The sequence below is a fragment of the Mus caroli genome, chromosome 11 (assembly GCF_900094665.2).
Source record: "Mus caroli chromosome 11, CAROLI_EIJ_v1.1, whole genome shotgun sequence".
Classification (NCBI taxonomy): domain Eukaryota; kingdom Metazoa; phylum Chordata; class Mammalia; order Rodentia; family Muridae; genus Mus; species Mus caroli.
This window is the reverse complement of record NC_034580.1, coordinates 12934629-12957402: the sequence shown is the minus strand read 5'-3', so window position 1 is coordinate 12957402 and position 22774 is coordinate 12934629. Positions and strand designations below refer to the sequence as shown.

Sequence of the window (22774 nt, the reverse complement as noted above, 5' to 3'; positions counted from 1 at the left end):
TTCCATGCCCCCTTCAATCTTGTATCTTTCACGTGTATAAAACCAGCACCCCATGGATGAGGCTGCCCATTTGAGTGGCCAGCTAAAGATGTAGCCTGGCCTCCAGAAGCAGGAAATGTCTTCAGCAGAATTCCCAGTTTTGGCTCTCTTCTTTCAAATGAATGTACATTTCCATAAGATGTACCTTTTGGTAGATGGGGTTTCACCCTCAGAGCACTTTTTCCTATTGTCTCAGTGTGGTTATACAAGGTTTCTCTTTAATAGTGCTAATATCTTTACACTTACATTTGCTTCCTCAGCACCTGGCTTACATGCAACTTTAAATTTTCTCCTTTGCCCATCAAACTGCATAGTTTCCTATCTCTCTGTCCACTTTCTTCTCCAGTACTCTGTAGTCCTGGATAAGGTTACAAGCAGGAGCCTGAATGCTATGTTTTCTGTTTTGAGATATCCTCCACCAATCAAATTGGACCATTGCTTTCTAATGACTTATGTTCTCAGGACATGGGCAGATACAGCTGGATTCATTACCAGAATGTACCACGAATGGCCTTTAGCTCACTTTCGAACAGTGTCCTGCTTCTCCTCTGAAATCTAACGGATCTGGTTTTTACTGTTCATATTTCCTCCCAGCATTATGATCTTCCAAACTCCCACCAGGATGGCTTAGAAAATTCTGGGGCTTTCTCAGACAAAGTTCCGAACTTCTCCACATTCCTCCCACAAGCTAGCCCCAAAGGGCTAAGAACCACATCCTCAAATTCGTCAAAGCCAAGGCTCCTCTGCTTGGCATCCATTTTCTTTACTGCTTTTCTCGTTATTGCAACCAAACACTGAACAAGAGCAACTTAAGGAGGGACGGGTTCATTTTGATTTACAGTTAAGGAAGGGGTTCAATCAATCATGGCAGGAAAAGCGTGCCAACGGAAGGTCGAAGGAACAGATGATCTCATCGCAACTATAGGAAGCAGAGAATACACACGAAGTGGAGCCCTCGAGCCTGCCTTCCTCCAGGAAAGATTCACCTTCCAAGGGTCTTACAACCGTTCCAAACAGCACAGTTAGCTAGGGACCCAGTGTCCAGACCCATGAGCCCATGAAGGGCATTTCACGTTGAAACCCCACAAGGCAAATTCACCCTATGAGATGAGAACATTCTGGAAACAATTCTGATGCTAGCGTTACAATTATGAATATGCAGATTTTAATTCAATGAAGGAATGAGCAAAAGCAATTAGAATGTTTGGTGAAAACCTCTTCAGTATGCCTTCCAAAACTAAGTTACCGCCGGGAACTATCTGTGCAGGTGAGAGGGGACCAGCTACTTACTGCAGTCTTTCTCAGCTCTGTTGTTCATGATTTTGGTTTTCTGATTGGGTGTCCCGAAGAGTTTTTTCCAGTTTATTGTGTTTGCGTAGCACAAATTTCGGTTTCCAGAAACGATCACATCCCCATCACTGATCTCCTTGAGGGAACGCAGCCCCAGTGATGTGATGTTCAGGCCAACAACCGCCAAAGAAAACTGACCACTAAATGGGAGAGAAGAAAATTGCACTGTTGTGTGATAGCAAAAGCAAAGGGCCATCCTCCGATTCAGTTTTTCTGGGCCACTTATGTTTCCTGAATCCTGTGTTCCAGTTATTACTAATCATTCTGTGAAAAGTATGAATCACAACGTTTAAAAAATGCAAGTTTTTTTTTTTATAGATTTCTTCCAAGAAAAGACAGTTTCTCATTCGCTTTTTATCTTTAAACTTGGATAAACAGGGGGAGTTAATCAGAGGATTCATGTCATTTCATTTGCTATATTTATAGTTTTCCTAGAAATCAAGAACATGCTTTCTAGCATCTGGCAACATCAAAACGTACTTAAGGTAAATATGAATATCTGTCCATCTGCCTACCACTCAGCTGTCCAGTCATGTTTATTGAGTGAATAGCTGTGGTTCCATTTGCAAATACCACACAGGTTAAATATTTGTCTCTTTTACTTAGGGAATCTGTCTAAAGGTGATATAATCATACAGGCAGAGGTTTTTTGAGTCCATAGAAATAAATGCAGCTTTAGTGAGGACTATGTCAGCCATGGGTGAACACTTAAGGAGAGCCATGGAGGAAGAGCATGGAAGGGTTATTTAATCATATTTGATTAAATAAGATTCTGCAGATATGTGTCTGGACGAAACTTAGTCAGATAAGAGAGAATGGAATCCCAAACCACAGGACTCTGCAGGATGTGTGCACTTGGCGAGAGCAGGGAGACAGACTCAGGATCATGGATGAGGTCAGAGCTCAAATGTATGCCCCTGCTAGTCATAATTTGTCACATGTGATTGATGGAAATGCACATAGAAGCGGTGTGCATTTGTAGGCATCTTCTTGACACTAGCCTCAGGAATGAGCCAGCTGAGCCAGGACAAAAGAAGAGAATGGAAGCTATGGGGTTAAATATCAAAGTTTAAAGTAGTGTTGGGCAGACCCTCTTCCTAGTCACGCTTATTCTCATTTCCCCCTTCATGAATCATCTCTCCCTACAGCCTGTTTTCAGGGAAGTGAGAGGTCTAGTTAGGAGATCCACAACCATCACTTACTGGGAATTCTCCCCCAACCTATGTCCAGAAAAGCCAAGGAGTCAGGGTCTGGCTGGGGTCTTTCCTGCGGGTCAAGCCCCAGCTTTTTGTGAGTCATGTCAGGAACTTGTGCTTATCCCTTAGCTTAAATGCTTAAAAATTAAGCACAAGTCTCTTGTGCAGTTGCTTGGAACACGGTGCTAACGTCAGAAAGAGAGCATTCCTGAGAATTTAAGAGGAAAGGCAGGAAGCAAAAGTAATGGCATGCTTAGTATCAGAAGTGTCTATTTAAAGGAGCTTATGGGCAGCAATGGACATTCTCTGTGTATGCGCTTTGACTTGTTAAATATTCCACAATACTAGTGGAATTAGTGATGTTAGTGGTGGTAAATTTCAGAAAAAGCTATCATAATTAGAAAGTTTCCAAGGCAGATCTGAGCTACAGATTTCCAGATTTCTTTTCCTCACCACAAATATTAGGATTTCTCTTACTCTAGGAAAGCTCTTCACCTGTCTCCCATCTTCTCTGTCTCCCTGGTGTGACAAGTTATGTATCTTCAACTGCCTCATTATCAAATATTAACTAAACACAAACAAGGAGATGCTCTATAAAACACCTAGTCATATTTTCCCAGAGTGTCAAGACAACAAAAATCAGCAAAGATATAGGAGGTGGGAAAGTTTGAAGGGGACTAGGAAGACATCAGACATTAATGCAGTGTGGGATCCTGGAGAGGACAGAAAAGAATGGATGCATTCATTGAAAATCTGGTAAACTCAGAATGAAGTACATGGTCCAGGGAAGAACATGGCACCTTGTCAAATTCTTTATCTTAACTTTCATATCTACTCACATAAGTTGTTCACATTAGGGGAAGCCGAGTGGAAGATCGTCTTTGTCCTATTTCTGTTTCTTTTGACAATCTTGGAAAAAAATCTACTAGGCTTTTGTTATGGCCAACTTACTGTTGCTTTGTTCTGCCACGTATTATTTCTAGGTTCTCGAAAGCATGGAGGTCAGTCCAGTTTTCAGGCCAGGCCTGAATCAGCAAAAAGCCTAGAGGGAAGAAGAAAGGCTTAGACTCACACTGTTAGAAATTTCCTTGTTGTAGGAAGCATGTTCTAGGACTCAGATAAGGCTGCCGTATGGACCATGGTAGTGGATTCTTCCTGTCCCTATCACCAAGGATGATAGTGCACTTCCTCACACAGGTCCAAGTGAATATATATATATATATATATATATATATATATATATATATATAAAGAATCCTGTCCTTTCTATGCAACCTTGAGTCCCTGGCTGCCCTCCCCTCAATGCGTAGGCCAACTCCCACCTGAGTGGGTGACAAGTGCTCTGGCTCTGACATCCATAAGGAATATCAGATTACACACCTGGTTCCTTCTCTGACTCTTCTCCAGTCTCTTGTTACCATGGTCTCCTTTTAAATGTTTTTTTTTTCCATTTAACTCTGATCCTCATATTAATCCTGTTTTTCAGATCAAATTATCTCCCCTTCAAAAATGAAGAAAATGGCATGCTGGTAGCAGTCATAGACCCAAGACTCCCTGGTGGACAATCTTTTGAAATCTAGTTTGTGAAATTTGAGAGCCTGCACTGCCTGTCAGCGTTCAACCTTGTATCTTTTTCTCCATCTCCTCTCTGGGGTTTGGGGTCTGTAAGGACGATGGACAGTCTAAGCAGGAAAGAACCACTCCATGTGTCCACATCAAGTCCAGCATGGTTGCAGCAGCCGTGGCTTAAAGTGCTTTCAATTTGCATCAAGGGAAACTGGTTTTTAAGAATGTCTCAAAGAATAACTCATAATGGATAAGCTGCAGACACCACATTCTCATGTCAGGGAAGAAAGGGAAATGTCTGGGAGTCACTATAAAATTTAATTTTCCATATATGCTCCTGCATACCCCAGTACAAACCTGTTATTTCCTTTACGGTTTTTAGAATTTCTAGTTCTCGTGGGTCCAGAGGAGGAGTGCGCGTGAAAGAATCCCTGAAACAGACAGCAACATGATTATTGGACACTCTCTGTGGCTTAAAGTAGATTCTACAGTTCTTCATCCAGATGGCTCAGCTTTTACTCACCCCTTAAAGGCCACTGGCAGAATGTGAAGGTCCCCGCTGATGGCAGTGCAGTATTTGAAGTGTTTGATGTTTGTAGCATTTATGGAGAGTGTGTCTTTAAATTCACCAATGCCTATGCCATTACAAACTGTTAAGAGAGATGTGTGTTCCATTTAGATTCACTAAATTAAGAAGGCTGGGTCTGCATAAGTGGAAGCAAGAACCCTATTACTATGCACTGTTAATTCATCCCAACAACCCTGAGGGGACCCTCCAGGTACCAGGACTCTTGTGACAGGCTTCGCTGTTCCCATCAGTCACTGGAGTGGCACTTGGGCTGTCCTTGTCACAGACCTCTGTCATATTTGAATGTTCTGGCTGGACTGAATCTAGTCACTCACAAAGACATTGGCTCCGCCTCTCTCTGTCTACAACAGTTCACCCACCTGGACTGCAGGTGGCGCCTCTGTACCTGGTTCAAGAGAACTCCCCCACCTCCACCATGCAATTTGGCTTTGCAAGTTTATCTTCTACTTTACAGACAAAATAAATATATATATTTTTAAAAAGATTAAAAGGTAGGTTTATTTGGAGGTGGCTATAAGAGTTCGGCACAAAGGTCAAGAAAAAAACCTACTGCTTACCTTTGCGACAGGGCCCATCACATTTTTTACACTTGCGGATGCCATCTTCTTCCACTTCATAGTAGTCAGGCCCACAGGCTCGGACACATGAGCCATGATCTGTCACCACATAGTTTCCTGAGGAAGAGGCAATGAAAAGATGGTGTTGAAGGCTACAGCAGGTGCTCCTAACCTTCCACAAACATCCTCATGTCCTGCTGTGTATGAGCTGCTAAAAAAGGTCCCTCTCAGCTTGGTTGGCTTCTCTTTGAGGAGAAAGACTGACAGATTTCAAGTAGAAGAGGAACCAAGCCCTAGTCTAATGGCTTTTCTGACAGTAATGTGGAAAAACACAGATACTTGATCTCAGGTGCAAAACAGCTGTGAGAGGAAACACCACCATGTGTGTTCACTGGCTGAAAGCCCCTCGCTGAATATGAGTTTCCTCTGACAGGTCTATGCTTAGAATATACAAGGAAACCTAGGATATGTAGTACACACACATTAATGCTTATCAGACAAACCATGTCCCATTGAGGTAACTACAGTTTGTTCTGTTTGACACCAGCTTTGCCCTTCCCCACCCGCCATGCAGTCTTTGGTAGGACAACGAGAGGACCAGTTTGTTCTGCTTCCTAGACAGGTGCCCCAATCTTTCTCTCCACTCCCTTCACCTTTATGTAGTCTAACCTAATTAATATTTATGATTACAGTATTACTAGAAACTCTATGCTCCTATTTTGAGTTTCTGAAATACATGCTCAAAATATGGGCATTGGTACTATATCTGTGAGTTATATGCTCTTGTCATCATAGGTTTTGTTTCCTGCAGATTTTAAAGATCTGTTACTAAGCCTTCACACAAAGATTCTATCTATGGCATGACTGTCGTGAGTTTTTTTTTCATCTTAGTTTTCCATTTACCTTATTCTCTCACTCTCGCTCTCCCCCCACTCCTCCTCTCTCTCCCCCTCCCTCTCCTCCCCTCTCTGTGTGTGTTTTCTAATGGGACTTGAATCACCTAAATCTAGGTAGGCAAAATCTCACCCTTATAGTTTCCCCTTTGCATGTTTTTGTCTTAATTTACTTTCTAGAAGTCAAGATTGGTTTTAAGGCTCTTTATGAGTTGTTTCACTTTCTCTGTTTGGGACCGATCTATGTTGCCATTTTCCTATAGGTATCATAGAGTACCATCATACATGAATAAAACTTGAACCCAAATGAGTAAATCAAAGCAAAACCAAAACAAAAATACTCCAAGAGCCCAGCCCTAACCCTAAATTCTTCCCCTCAAGAGGGTGGGTCTGCTGCCTTTTCTAATTTAGGTCTGTTAAATGCAGAGTCGAACAAAGGTTGTCCCAGAGGGTCATGGCCTTGTGTTATTCAGCTCCAAGACACTCCAGGGTACTAAAGCTTCCTCTCTGACTTGGGGTGAAGCGATAGGTGGTTTGTACTATGCAGTCTGGCTGCCAGCAACACTGGGATCAGTGCAGGTCAAGCCACCCTTTAAAGGAAGGCATCCTGGCTGCTGTAGGCTGCCTCTGCCTCCATTGCTCAGCACTGAGTGGGGTTTTCATCCTTGCACCTATCCAGGCAGACACTAGCCGACTGGACAACAAGGCAAGCACAGTGGCTGCCTCCAAACTACCCAGGACTCCAGCATAAGACAGAAGAGGAAATGAAGACTGTTGGGTGAAAGGGCGAACTCACGGGGGCACTTCTTCACACACGTGGCACCAAAGCTGTACTTCCCTTCAGGGTTGACATCCATCTGATAGGTGGTGGGGTTGTACAGCATGAGTGGTGGGCAGGTGTCTTTGCATGTGGCCTCATCTTGGAACTTTTGGCAGACCTGTCATAGGAGGGACAACATGTCTGGTCAAGGATGTGGCATCCAAATGAAAGGAACCCAGTGCCAGGCAGCCTGCAGGTCAGTGGGACAGTGACAGTTTTCGGTGTTTACATGCTCAATTAGAGAGGAAAAATGTCTAGTAAGCCTTTCCAGGATATAGTGAGAAACACCTTCCTCTTACGAGTACTACGTATACATTTTTAAGTATACTGACTGTCCCAATTGATACAGCCTAGGGTTTGTGGTTAAAAAAAAAATCTCTATTGATTATAGGTAATAATGAAATCTACACATGATATTGGAAAGTATGGTGCAACTATTTTTAAACTCAGTTTTTACTGGGTTTCTTTCATAAAGAACACTATAAGAATATATTTTATAATTTATGGACAAACTGCCGAAATCTTAGCAAGAAGATTCCATGTAGAAAGCTGTTGGATCTTTCTAAGAACTTCGTTTGTAGTCTTATCCCCGGGCTGCCCATTTGAAGCAGCCCAGACTACCCAGGTGAAAAAAATGCCCAGAGCTAGGTTTAGTTTATAGAATTTAAGAACCTTCTGTTCCAGAACGATAGAATACTCTAGACTCTATCTTTAGGTGGACTTCCTTTTCTGGAGCCTAGTGGAGCTTTGCTTGGGTTGGCATGGACCCCAGGAATCACATTCACTAACCCCCGACAGCTGTAAAGTTAACACTAGAGCTTTCACCAGAGGTAGAGGGTCTGAGGGGAGACACTGTGGGATGGGGTAGGGTAGGAGGAGATCAGCCCAAGAGGCATGAAAATATAGTGTGCACATGCCATACTGCACAAAGGTCTGGGTAACTGGGATGGTTCTCAGGGGGTCTTACAGAAGAAGAGCTCCCTTCATTTCTCATAATGTTGCTACTGTTGTCCATGACAACACTTAATTAAAATGTGCACCACATGAAGGCTGCTGTCACAGTCAGATGTCGAGCACATGCACAGCTCTGCAGCACAACTCCCCAGGAGCCATAGTCTTACCAGACAGTCACTCTCTCGGGGACCCGTACACCCCGCGGCACATTGGTTGTGGCAGCAGTCACTGGGGGACCTGCCACGACAACGATGGGAACATTGCTGGGCACAGATGATTTTGGTCACTGAAAAAGAAAGATTACCAGTGAGCTGTGTTTAAGTGGCAGCTCATCTTCTAGAGACACCAAGGAATGCTTGCACCCAGTAGAAAGAAATAAAGGAGGAACCATGGATTTTGTGACGGGGAGCAGCTTCTAGGCTTTCACAGTCAGCCAAACAATATAATCACAACTTTCCCCTTGGTATATTTTTATCATTTATCTCAAATCACTTGGGAGAAATAATCGAAAGAAGTCTGATCAGATCTTTTGAATAAGTAGATATTATCTAGGGAATTTTTGGCAATACAGAAGGCACATAGCAAGAAGAGCTCCTGGCAGGAGGCAGTGTTTAAAGGAATGAGATAGTTAGGTCACAAAGGCAATGAACTACAGTCAATTTTGAAGCTGACACATGCCCAGGTTCTTTGAGTGAAGCAGTAACCATGCTGAAGTAAATTAAACTTTGTTTTTTAAGTTAGTAGGATTCACACATGTCCTCTGTGGAGCAACACCATCAAACTTCTATATTAGTTGGCTCTGGAAAATGGGGAGGATTGGATCAGGGGACAAGACATCCTGTGTGTCACCATGGACACTTGGGTGGTTGGCTTTCATGCATTTAATGACAGGTTAAATTATCCCAAATAGTGAGCCTTAGGTAGTTGTGCACTGTGAGGTTTTCAAGACTGATGCTCACGAAGTGGTTAACTCTGAGTCTTTTGCCAAGCTCCTGTACTTGTTCAGTCACAAAGCGGAGGAGTGGAGGACCACATACTGTGTGGACTCCCTCACCAGGGAGTGTTTCTCAGGCCCTGATGCTGCACTGACTTACATTTCTGGCAGTTCTCCTCTCCTCCTCCCCAGCAGCTTCCATTGGGACAGCTTGGATCACATTTGGGGCCTGAAATAAAAATCAAGTAGTTAAATGTGTATTTCAATAAAAGTAACAAATAACACGCGACTGACCACACCTCTCTCAAGGTCCTAAAGAATGTCCTAGAAATGCGGAACAGCTTGGAAACTTTGTATTCATAGTTGACTTGGATGCTTTGTAGGCTAAATTAAAGGACTCCTGCAAGAAAGAAAACATGTTGAGCCATGGGCTGCTTTTGTTTGTACTTTAGCTGTGGAAGCTGAGACAGAGGGTACTTACTGACTTGTCACAGCCACACAAATGACAAAGCTAATGAATTTAGGGTTCTAGAGGTGCCACCTGATTAGGCTTCTCTCTAACCAGATCCACTCACTGTACACTTATGCACCTTGCTGCATTCAGTCTTGACTGACTGTGTGGGGCAATCATCACTGGATATTTAGGATGTTATTATGTTGAGGCTGGTAAATGAACACTCCTTTCCTCCAAGCCATGAAGTGGTGCAGAACATGGCACAGGAAGCGAACATTCTAATTCCGTGAGTCACTTGGCTAATCACCTAAAACCTTAGTTAATAGCTGGCATACATACTACTGTCTGGAAATCTTTGTAATTGCTAAATATTTGTATTTTTATAGTTGGTCAATATCAAGTTGCAGCTGCAAAGGGTTTCTATTCAGCCATTAATCATCCTGAGAAATATGACGATCAACACGTTGGCCAGCACAGATGTTGAGAATTTCTGGGAAGCACATTTATTTTTCTCGCCTTTGCTTTTTTGTGGTGCTGCTTTCTTAACACCTCCATTAGGCTTTTATAGACCATTCTGCTTATTTCTGTAGCCCTCTTCGGACAATCTTATCTCACAGAACAATTTTATTTCACATGGAAGCTTATTTGATGGTGTCAGACCTCTCTTTTCAACTTGATACTTGATACTATAAATATTTATCCTCATGTTTCCTTCTAGAACTACACCTATATTTTGTATAAATATAACATTTATTTATATATACTTACATATACTTAATACATATTTGGAACTTATATTGATGTATGGAGTAGCTGATGATTTTATGTTTTTTTCTTTCTCATAAATTCACTCTTATAACCTCAATTTGTAAACTTTATCAATGATAAAATATATTGGCCACAGTGGGCTGCTCTTCTGAATCTCAGATGTCTCACATATATAGCATTTAAAACCACCTCATAACACTGTTTTTGCTGTTAAAGATAAAATGCAAACTTCTCAAAAGGAATGTGCATCTGCAGCTTGTCAATGAGGAGAGTAGAAGGTAAGAGATCCAGGGGATAGAGATTCCCTATCTTCTAATATATATAACTCTCATTTCCTAGTTGTTTTTTAAATCTGTTATAGCTCTAATACTTGGGCTATTTGTCCCTTAATCATTGGCATTACAGAACAATTTATTGAATCAACTCTTACTTGAAATGTCACTTATTTATGCAATTTTGATTCACTTAGGCTTATTCTCATGATGAGTGCTACAGTTTGAATATGTAACGATTCCTAGAGGTTCACGCTTTATGTCACAGAGAGGTTATGGGGACTTTACGAGACAGGACTAATGACTACCTGGCAAGATGTGTGCGAATGTTATGAGGAGAAACTAACCATTCTTTAGCTGGACTTAAGACTCCACAGATGGAAACTGTGCCTGGTACTGCAAATTTGGCCAGGATCCCATGGCTCAAGAGCTCTTGAGCTCTCGGGAAGAACTGACTACTCGTATTTTGCTACACAGACACATCATCAAGCTGCCCTCAAAATACTTATCTCTACAGTCATTAGTGCTCAGTCCTCATCAGAGAGGCTTCTTTATGTGTTAGGTAACGATTACTACAGAGACTCCCAAGTGTCAAGGTGCAGAGAATAAGTGCCTATGGAATAGTCAGCCATAAATAGAATATCTGCCACACAGCCCACACTCCTAAGGCTCTAAGAACATCACAGAAAAGAGGGTGGGAAGATGATAAGAACCAGAGTTCAGTGAAGACTGCTGTGAGACAACATCTGGACACAGCACATCTGTTCTTCTCAGGAAATCTCAGCAGCTGTGGCTGCCTGCCCAAGACCTGCATATGACCAAGCCTGTCAACATTCCAGCATAGGTGGGGGAAGGGATCATGAGAACTCACCCCTGACTGCTGGTAGAGGGTGTGGCCTCTGGTTGGTTAAGGATGCTCCAGTGGATGTCCTACATTCATGTACATATGTGCAGCACTGTTTGTATTCAGTGGATTATTTTAGCAAGATATAAAATTGGGATGAGGGCATGAGGAACAGAGGAATTGGAAAAATGGTAAGGGGATTGAATATGGTCACAATTACTTATATACATGTGTGCAATTCTCAAATAATAAATAACATGATATATTAGGGGAAAAAAGGGTGGCAGTACTGGAATCTCAGCCACTGAAGGCAGGGTCTTTGAAGGAGCAAGCCAATCCTGATCTCTCTTCCTTTCTCTTGTGATTATGGCACCATAAGGTGAGTATACTTCTACCTCTTATTGTCATCATGACACATGGGCTCACCATAGGCTCCGGAACGGTATGGCTAACTGACTGTGGAAGAAAGCTGCAAAGCAGCAAGCCCAAGTAAACCTTGCCTGTAAACTAAGGCATTTTTATTCTAGTAACAGAGAGCTAAATTTGTTATTAAATTAATACCTTTTCAGGTCAGAGATAAAATGTTAAAACATTTGAATCTTGTATACTGTTTTTCAACATTCCTTTGTGGGGTTTTCATATACCAGTGAGTATAAATTTGCCATTGTAAGGTACTTGATTTTATCTGTGGCAAATTCAGCTCCATAACTCTACATGTAATATTTTAAATATGTATGAATTAGTTCACCTATTGAACATCAAAAATCTTAAGAACTGCTAACCTTGATTTCATAGGTAATAACAAAAATCCATTGTAAAATACTGTTCAGTTTCTTACACTCTCAATGTCACAGTGTGTAGCTGGTAGGATATATATTTACAAAGCAAAAGATTTAATACCCACACTCACAGTAATATTATTCAGAGAGTCAACCCAAGTGCCTATAAAGAGATAAACAAATGGTAGTACAGCCAATAACAAAATATTTTAAGCCTTGAAAAGAAAAAAAATTCCTAGCATAAACTACAATATGAATAAATTTTGGGGTCATTTAATCAAATGAAGTAAAACAGACACTAGACCACAAAAAAGCATACAATTCCACTCTCATGAGGTACCTACAGTAGTCAAATTCATAGGTACATAAAGGAGGATTGGGTTGCCGTGGCTAGGGCCTGGGAGGAAAAGAAAATAGGTCATTACTGTTTAATGAGCTCAGAGTTTCAGATTTGTAAAATTTGAAGATGGTTGGTGGTTATAGCTGCAAAACAGTGTGGACACACAATGCTCCTAGACTGTCACATAAAAAGACTAATGTGTCAAATTTTTCTACATTTTTCAATGCATTAATAAAAATACAGCTATTGAGTTAGAAAGTTTTAGTTGATATTTTTGTGATTCATGTCCCCTCCACTAGAGGTCCAAACTCACCCTGTATGCAGCCCACAATTACAGGAACAGGACAGTAGAAAATGAGGCCATGCTTTATATTTAAGTATTGAAAGGTCAGTACTATTATTAGGGAGAACAGGTTTGGTGGAGTTTTGTTAAGTGAAAACAAGTCATTCCAGAGATAGTGTTAGCAAAGGGCACAGGTTGCATCCCTAAGCTTAGTTGGCCCTATGCATGGCCCTCAGTTGCAGGGGGTTGCCTGAGGATTGGGGCATGGATGGGAACATTTAGGAAAATATGGCGAGCCCTCCTCTCTGGTTCTGTGTTAGAATGTTTACACTGATAAGCTGATGGGCAGAGCCTACCTTATCAGGATGACCTCAGTGCCACCGTAAGAGGTAGAAGGGGAGATTCCCTGTACCACCAGACCATCACTGCAACTTGCACCATAGAGAACCTTCTCTCTGCTAAATAGTCTTATGAAGGTTCTACCATGATGGATGTTGTATTGAACAATGGAAAAATATTTCTATTACTGTCTTGCGTAAAATCTCCTCTAATGCAAAGAGCATTTGTTTACTACTTACTTTTCTTGTATGTTAATGAATGTGGTCTAAAGTTAATATGCTCTCTCCTACCCCAACACTGTCCATTTCAGCCCACCAGAGGATCTGAAGGTAATAAAAGGTTAAAGGCACACTTACAACTGCTCGGATGGCTCTGTAAGTCCATTGACATGTTGCTCAGAAAGACGTTTTGGACGATGTCCCTCCACTGGATAGAGTCCATATTGCAGAGGATGGGGTTGTTGCTGAATCGCACAGCACCAATCAGGATTTCTGCATGAACGGAACCACAGTGATCAGGACCCTTTGCCTCCTATTAATTCACACGGTACACATGCTCATGTCTTTACATTTCTGATGTTCTGTTTAATGTTTCCAGAGTGCACGTATAGATGCCCCCCCCCCCAAGACCCTGTAGAAGACCTGCTAGAGATATGTGAAGAATTTCTTCATGATACAGACCTGAAAGACTTAGGATTCTTTGATGACTGTGTTGTGAAATTTACAAATGCAATAGGGGGGAAAAGGCCTATTCAATGTGCATGGCAGGAAGGACAGACATATGATGACTTGTAGTTCTGGGGTCATCTCAGTTGGAGTGGAATGGGTGGGTGATGTGGAGGGGAAGTCAGGGCAGAAGGACAAGGTAGAAGGTAAAAACATTTGGACTTTTAAGAATGCTGGCACAGAAGAGGGGTGATTCTCTGGGGAAGCTTGTGGAGACTGCTAGGGTGACAAGGAGAGGAGATTGCACACGTTCAAAAGTGTAATAGAGAGGACAGGAAAATTGGAAGTGCAGACAGCTTCCAGGAGACAGAGATTCAAAGCAGAACAGCAGATCTGGGACTGGTAACAGTTCTCTTTAGAGATGACAGGGGATGGAAGAAATTTAGAAGGAAGGCAGGCAAGCCAGAAAGGGCTGATGTGGAGCTCAGCCTGGAAAGTAGAGGTGACAGTGGTATGATAGAAAGAAACACGAGGAGCCCGAGGTAAGAGGTCAAACGTAGCAACATAGAGGAGCACATCCAGGTTGTTTGGGTGCTGCGTGGTGGAGCACAGACAGCCTGGCTCCAGGAGACACACGTATGCGGCAAGGCAGGCAGAACAAGGCATGCCAAAGTGCCAAACAGGCCGTTTCATGCAATGTGTGTATGGGAGAGATGAATGCAAGCACAAATACAGAACCGTGCGTGGGTGCTCAGAGGAGTTAGAGTGGTGGGTGGGAATTCTGAAAGCCGTTTATAGGGCGATGAGAAAGCAGGGAGCTGGGGAAGGAAGTGTCTGGCTGGCTGCGTTCCTCACTTCAGTGGCATGGCTACATCCTAGGTCGGCATACTGCTAGGCTCCCACTCTACATTCTATCTTTTGCACCCCATTCCCTTCCCAGTCCACATTGCTATCCCATCAGAAAGGCAGGGCACACAGAGATGACAGAAGCAGGCCTGGGCACAGGGCTTTGAGAGAGCTCTCTTATTTCCATGCCTTTCTCTGTAAAATGTTAGTGTACAATACATGCTGTGAAAGAAGACCTTAGCATTAAGTGAGTTACTGACTTGAGAGACATTTTATGAAGTGGGGGTGGGGGTCGGGGTTTGGACTTGCTGTTTCTCCTCATTTCAATCATCTTCTCCAGTTTCCTTTCCAACTTCAAAACCTTCCCTTCTTTCCCTAACTCACACCTGAGTTTTTATGTAACAATATTAACCCTGAGGCCTGCTTCTCTATCATGGAAATTTTTGAAGTACATTAGAGCCCTCTCCCATATGTCTCTGTGTTCCACTGCTTTTAGTCTACTTTGATAAAGACATCCAATGACCAAATTCACAAGCATTGGTTGCAGCACTCGAACTCTTCTGTTAGTTTTCATTATTGTTGTTAATATCTTTCTGTGCCTAATCAATGAATTGAGTGACAGGAGTCATACTGATACAGAAAAAGACATGGCATATATGTGGCTTGCAATAACTGATGTTTCAGACATCTGAACTGTCTTGGAATATGAGGGGTTGACCGAATGCCCTCTCTGGTACTGACTCAAGTTTCCTTCCTATAAACTCTCACTTACCAAGGCTGACTGGATTTCTGAAAACATGGATATTATTCCTCATCTGTGGAAGAACTAGTTTTTACCTGGCTGAAATCTCTTTTCAACTCATTATTACTGTTACCAATGGCCATCAGAATCCACCTCTGCCTTGATGCTTCTTTGCCTCTTACCCTGTAAGTTCCGCATGGGCAGTTCCCTAAGCCCAGTTCTGTTTGTCCCATAGTTGGACAGGATGGCTAAGGCATAGGTGTTTTCATAAAGAGCATTTCCCCTGATGATCTGCAGGTTCTCCAAAGGGATTCTCTCCACGGTGTTGAGGGCAATGAGGACATAGCCGGCCACCTCCTGGATGGTCTAATAGAGGAAAAAAAGCTTATCAGTTTGCTCTGAAGTGAACAAGAAGTGGGTCCAGGAGCCCATTTAACTTCAATATAACATTCACGTGGCAGAAAATGTAAGACACTTAGACAATGCACTTGGGTGGAGGGTGTGGCAGGCTTGCAGCGATTCCTTTGTGTTTGCATTAGAGGCCCAAATAAAGACACAGTATGTCATTTAACATGCTGTGACTCCCACTTTGACCCAAATGAAAATGGAAATGAAAAGAATTACCTTGAACAAATCAACCATGATTTCTTGTGGAAGGAAAAATGGGGAGTGGGGAGGGAATAAAAGAAATAAAGGCGAAATAAACCCAAAGCATTTGCAAATCAAATTTAAATTCTTCTGAGGTGGCTCCTAATGGCTTGGTAGGAATGTTCAGGAGTTTTGTAAAGTCCTTATAAATTACTGACAGCTATGGTGTAAGTGTTTATACCACATACATAGGTGCATACCTCAAAACTAAGTAAAATTTACCATTTAATAATTTAATTGAAAAGCTAGTAGCTCAACATCATCTGGCTGAGATGATGGCCAGCAGTCAATGCTAGTGTCTATGAGGACTGTGGGACATCAGGTGAGTTTCTGTTCTATTTTCTTTTTCACAAATAACTTCACCTTCCACAAACAGTGGTCCTAGCTGACAGAGTGGACTTCTCATAAAACCCACTTGTAGTCCCTGGGAGTGGTGGCTTCCCTCAGATGAAGTTGCATATCTTTTTTATTTTATTTTATTTTATTTTATTTTATTTTATTTTATTTTATTTTTTGGTTTTTCAAGACAGGGTTTCTCTGTATAGCCCTAGCTGTCCTGGAACTCACTTTGTAGACCAGGCTGGCCTCGAACTCAGAGATCCTCCTGCCTCTGCCTCCCGAGTGCTGGGATTAAAGGCATGCGCCACCATGCCCAGCATGAAGTTGCATATCTTAAGTCAAATTTGCCTACAGCCTCAGTCCGATCATGACTGCCTAGGGAGGCTAAATTCAATGAACTAACCTTTAAGAAGGAAAGGTCGTAATTCTTTTGCACATAGGTAATTTCCAAGTTCCCAAGGACCACTTCACAGTTGTTGTACATCCTCTGCAGGCTCAGAAAGTGGTCTTCAAAAGTGCCCAGTTGGGTGAGCCTGTTACTTGTGCCTTGGCAGACTAGAATAAAAAGGAAAGAGGCCTTTCAGAAGATTCTGAGTATGGCAGTAAACCACAACCAAACAATAGTCATCAGCTTTGGGAGCCACACTGGCTTACAATCAACTTTGATCAAAGCCACCACAACGCTGATGTGGTAAGAGATGTTTAAGTTTACACAGCTGTAATCCATAGTAAGGCAGACCTCATCCCTGTGATGCATGCAATCATGTGATATTAAAGATACAGAGAAAACAAAACATTAAAAGTTCAAGGGGGTAGAGGATGGAGAGTCTATAGAAATTTTGTGTTCATTACTTATCTTGTTTCTGTGACAAAACCCATGACAAAAACTGCGTAAGGAGGGAAGAGTTTGTGCAGGCTTCTAGTTTTAGGGAAGACATTTGGCTATGGTGGGAAAGGCAGGGCAATTGAAGGTTGAAGCAGTTGCATCCAGAGTCAGGAATCAAGAGAGATGGGGATCACTCAGTTCCCCTTTTCCTTTTTATTTAGTTTCAGGACCTCAGTCATGGAATGATGTCATCCACCTTTGTACATCAACCTAATCTAGAAGATTGTTCACCATTATGCCCAGATGTTTGTTTCTGTGGTGATTCTAAATCTTGTCAAGTTGACAATCAAGATTAACCATAGTAGTCTTTAATACAGGATAGACTTAAGAGTGCCTATAGAGAAAGATACCCATCAAACCTATGTGAATGTTACAGTTTCAAGGTAAGTTAATAACAATGCAATGGACATTTTACTTCCTAGAAAATAAGTTTTACATTATAATGTATACATGAATCTCCAAGAACATAACACTCAATAGGCAATGTTTTCTAATCACAATTCTGTATACCCTAAAACAATGACAACAATGGGATTTTAAAAGTCACCTACCTAGAAATTAAAAACATTCCTCTGAATTGTCAAAGGTCAAATTAAAGTTCTGATTATAAAATACCCAGAACATTTTTTTAAAAAATGAAAAGACAATACTTTAAAGCAGTAGGCTAGTAGGAAACCACCATGTCTTTCTGTCCTTTTTTCACATTGTGTTAATCCACCCAACACAATTATCCATGTTTGCCTTATATGCTCTGCCAATATAAAGCTTGTCAAGACACAAATTAATTCAAGAAAACACAAGAAATTAGTGGCCAGAGTTAGACCACATTAATGTACTCAGTAGTCTACATTTAAAAGCAAAGGAGAAGACCGTAATAAAATGGTATTTACAACCTTGCTTTGGGGGAGACATGTTTAGGCAAGTATAACAAAACAAAGAGGCTTGGAGCTTTTGAAGCAGGGAGCTTGTTAAGGGATATACTTTGAACCAAAATTATCCCAAGAGTGAAGAAATATGGCCTCTAGGTTTAGACATTACATTTAAAACTGGCCAGATCCTTCTGTGTTGTCAGAGTTGCTCCCTTGATAGTCACAGTAACCAGGGTACAGAGCAGAAAATAAGGCCAATGTCAACACAGTGGTACTTTCTTCAGGTACTTTTACAATGCACATCTCTGTTTTATAGGCTCCTTTGTTCCCTCCCCTTGGGTTATTCTATGAGCATCATCTGTCTGGCCTTGTATGATGGAGCCACAGTAAGCAACCAGCACATGTTCAGACACCACATAATCAACCCAAGGCATTTACAGACACTACTAAGCAAACTTCTCATCTTCTTTAGCTCCATGGGAATCTCTCTACTTCCCTTCCATTTTCTTCTACTAATTCAGCAGAAGTCAGGGAACTGTGAAAATTGACAGGATTGGGTCCCAATCTCCTACCTGTAATGGCGGGGTAAGTCCATAATTTTTGCAAATATGACTTGGACTTGACCCAGTATGTCTGGTCTGCTTTTACTAAGAGTCTACACTGCTCTGATGTTTGCCTCTACTTGAAACAACTGCTTCTTTGCATACAGAGAGTGCAAGTTTATATACCAATTCTTGGTCCTTAAGATGTCACTGTAAATGTAGGTGTAGTGGTTAGACAATCATATGCTACCTTTCTATCATCACCTCATTGATTAGCAGCCATCTTTCTAATTCACAGGGAGCCTTTGCTTTTAGTTCCTACTGATCAACTGTGGCCCTGGTCACCACGTCTGGTAGTCTTGTTCTCCACATCAGTGCAGTATGCAGAACCTGCTGGAGCTGGGACCAGTTTAGAGGGCATTTCTCAGCACACAGAAATATATTTAATTTTATTTAAAATCACCAACTACTTTACCTTGCTACTTTCTTTTGGTTTGCACTAAGGTTTTTCTTTATTACTCCGCTAATTGGTAACTTTCTTCAAACAGAAGTCAAAACACGCCATCTGAGATTAGTGCATTATAAGAAAAGTAATTGTATTTCATTCATCTATTCAAAATGCTAAACGAGCATTTGAAGCACTTATTCGTGCATACTTACTTGTTCAGACCTTTAGTATCTGTAGTTAGGATAGGTTACTCTCATACTCAGAAAAAGAAAGATTTTATGTTTGGGAGTAATAGCAACATTACTCATTATTGGTGTAGATATTAATTCAGAAAACACTTTGGGAAACAACTGAGAAACTTTTTAAAACAAGTATGTTAAATTCTAAACCATGATTCCATGTTGGGAAACTTATTCTGAAAAAAAAAAAGACTAAAATTTTAAAAATGTGTTATGTGCAACGTTTATTACTTTTTTAATATGGTGCATAACATTTAAAAGAAACCTAAATGCCCACAGTCCCACCCAATAGGTCTGTGTTTGAGAATAAGGAAGAGATTGATATTTTATATGATTTAATAAAGTCAAGTCTACATTGACATCTGTATGGGTTAAGTTCTTGTTTCAAAAGAAATCATAATCAATTTTGTCCATTCTGAGGCTGTCTCTCTTATGTTCCTAAGAGATGACAACATGCAAATGAGGTCTAGGCTGAAGATGAGAATAAGTTCATAAAGGAGGAGGAAGTATATCTCAGTAGAAGGACACACAGGCACACAGACATGCCAACGGGCACACACACACACACACACACACACAGACACACACAGAGCCGTGCGGGGCAGTAGTAGGGGTGGAAACACAACAATGGAAGTATTTGATCTAAATTGCCTAATTGAAAGAAAACATCATTTGGCTCTGTCTTTCTGTCTTTTGACCAAATAGTTAACCTTAAAATATTTTTTTTTCTTTTTGCAATTGTCTTATCACCATAGCACTGGTTAACTTGAAACAATGATAGACCAGGCTGACCTCAAAATCAAAGGAATTTATCTGCCTCTACCTGAAGAGTGCATCTTAAATTCTAAATCTATAATAAAAAGCAAATGGAGTGTCAATAACATAAGTAAAATTATTGAAAATAATAACTACAGTTTCACTGAAATTGGAGTTTGAAGACTGGTCCCTAGTACTTCACACACTCTACCACTGAGACTCTCCTACCTCTAGAAAGAAGGATTTTTGTGCTTGTTTTATTAAACCAGAATAAAGTTGATGGAGACCTCTTCCCCACTGTATGTCCTTGAATTGATTCCTTGAACCCGTAAGCCTCAGAGATGACACAGTGATAACAATAATATTGTCCTCCCAGAATTGTTTGAAGATGGAGAAATAATCAAGAATCTTCAATTTTGCTTTATTGAAAGAATTCCATTCCTGTCACTACTGAGAATGTTAGCACAATATGACATAAACAAGAGAGAAGGCCTCTGAGTGAATGGAATTGTTAATGATTTCTTTTGAAATGCATACAGGCTGATGTTAGGACCACAGGCACTGCACACTGGGGCTGCACATATGCACAGTCACTGCTGAGCTGTAACTATCAGTAAACAGCTATTTTGTAGAATATTTATCAGATCACAGAGTATCAAAAGGAAGGCAAAAATATTCTCATATTTTAAGAATCTCACAAACACCCAGTTTGGTGTTGAATATTGAAGCTATTTATTAGAAGTGAATTTTCATATTATGTTAGGACTATCCATGAGAAAACTAGACATTCCAAAGGGCTTCAAGTTCCATAAAGGATGTAGGAATTTGACTTCCATCTTGCAAATCCGGGGCAAGCAACAAAGAACAAAGGTTGGGTGACTCGGGTCTTCAAAGCACTTAGCTTCTGGGCCTCAAGCTGTAGCACAAACATTTATAAATATATATAAAAACTGAAGGAGTTACAATATGAACATCCCCATGTGAACACTTCACCACACTGTACTACACTGATCCCCAGATCCATCTGGTTCCTTGAACTGTATTTTAAAATAAGGGGAAACACAATTGAGCTTCACTTTGACTCATGGCACAGTTCAGTGTGTTTACAGCTGTATTTGAGGAATTGTGCATGATTCAAACAAGTATATATCCAAAAACAATCTAAAATCCTATCATGATAGAAACTGTCAGTCTTCCTGAGTCTTCCTTCTCAGGTAAGCTTGGTCCATACCAGACACAATTTATTTCTACATATTTTCACTGCAGTGTGGTTGTGTCCACAATGGAGCATCACAGAAATGGATTTATGAAATACAACCCATTAAGTTGGATGCATTGCACATCCCAGCATTTTGGGGATTAATCTTTGCTTTTGTGACAGATTCCAGGCATGCAGTAGGAGAAGTTATCTGTGCGGTTTCTTAAGATTCCAGGGGTTGATTCAAAGTTTGGTTATTTTTTTCTCTTAAGGAAACTTCCACTTAACTGGAACTAAGAAAAACCTGCCTTCTTTGTGCAGGATTCCTGGGCTTATATGGTAGGCTCTTGCTCCTCTGTGCAAATACTGCATATACAGCTCTTGGACTAATTAACACACAGCATAAGATATGCTTATCCAGAGGCCTCCAAATTCCCTCTCATAGTTTAGAAGTACCGAAATAAATTCATAATTGTTTTAACATATTTTTGTTCTCAGCTGTATATTATTGGCTGCCAACATTACTGGTTTCTTGGAAATGTCTCCCTGTCACCTCTCTAGTTGTCTCTTTTGTTCTTGTGCTGTTTTCTACAAAGCATTCCATTTTCAAGCAGAGACCACATCGCACAAGAACTGGGTCTGAGCTGTCAGAGCATTTCCTGGTGTCATTTGCATAAACAGGAGCTTCTGTCTGGGTCCACAAACTGTATAGCTGTGGCCCCTGTTAGTTACTTTTCTACTGGATTTTTGACCCATGCACATGCCTTTAACTTCTCTCAGACCCACCTGGCTCTTGTTGACTGGGCTACCCCAACACTTTACAAAGTGATCTTCTTCAGAGCTTCTCTTAGCTGTTTTATTTTCTGTTACAACTAGGAAATGGTTTTCAGTTTGCAGACACAGTCACATATGTGTCAAGCCATGTCCATATTGCAGCTTAGAAATACAGACAGATGTAATACTCAAAGAGAAGAGCTCTCTTATGTTTTTCTTAATTTGCTTTTTATGTTTTAATAAATGTGTGGCGCTAACCATGTCAAGTTGTAGCATGATTACGCTCTTGAAAACTAAAACAACCCAATTACATTAACAAGCAAAGCACATTAAAATAACATTTCTTGCATTTTGAGCTGGGAAAGCAAACATCAAAATGAGTTGACTTCTACCCCCACGATTCTCCTCTGTAACCTATAAATAATTCCAAAACAAATTTTGAACATCTAAGAACGTGCACACCAATTAGTGTTAGAATCCCTTTGTACATTTTGTCCTACTTCCTTGGGAGGTAGATGAAATTTCTACAGGAAGGGCAGTTTTATGAGGGATGGAAGATTATGTTTTCAATGACATCATCAAATACCATTCTGTTAGCAAGACTGCCATCTCCATCAAGTTAACTCCTCTCAATGTGCTCACCAGGTCAAAGGAGACCAGTTGTACCTCTCTAATAGGGTAATTGTGAGTGTAATAAGAATGTGAACAGGGGGCTAGAGAGATAGTTTTGTGGGTAAGATATTTGTTACTCTTTTAGAGGACTCCACTTTGGTTTCCAGCACTAGCATGGGCATGCTCACAACTGCTTGCTGTGTCAGTTCTTGCAAACCTAGCACCATTTTCCT

General features: G+C 41.1%; 1 protein-coding gene across 2 annotated transcripts in view; it reads right to left on the bottom strand.

The window, feature by feature from the left end:
- Egfr (epidermal growth factor receptor) overlaps window positions 1-22774 on the bottom strand; it is a 158792-nt gene that overhangs the window by 34529 nt on the left and 101489 nt on the right. For both annotated transcript variants that reach the window (XM_021175457.2, XM_029483270.1), the window contains exons 2-12: window positions 16621-16772; window positions 15413-15596; window positions 13334-13468; window positions 9059-9127; window positions 8132-8250; window positions 6987-7128; window positions 5298-5414; window positions 4675-4801; window positions 4509-4582; window positions 3537-3627; window positions 1330-1529 (exon numbers count right to left, since the gene is read on the bottom strand). In XM_021175457.2, the coding sequence (XP_021031116.1) occupies window positions 1330-1529; window positions 3537-3627; window positions 4509-4582; window positions 4675-4801; window positions 5298-5414; window positions 6987-7128; window positions 8132-8250; window positions 9059-9127; window positions 13334-13468; window positions 15413-15596; window positions 16621-16772 (1410 nt within the window). The remainder of the gene's footprint in view (window positions 1-1329; window positions 1530-3536; window positions 3628-4508; window positions 4583-4674; window positions 4802-5297; window positions 5415-6986; window positions 7129-8131; window positions 8251-9058; window positions 9128-13333; window positions 13469-15412; window positions 15597-16620; window positions 16773-22774) is intronic.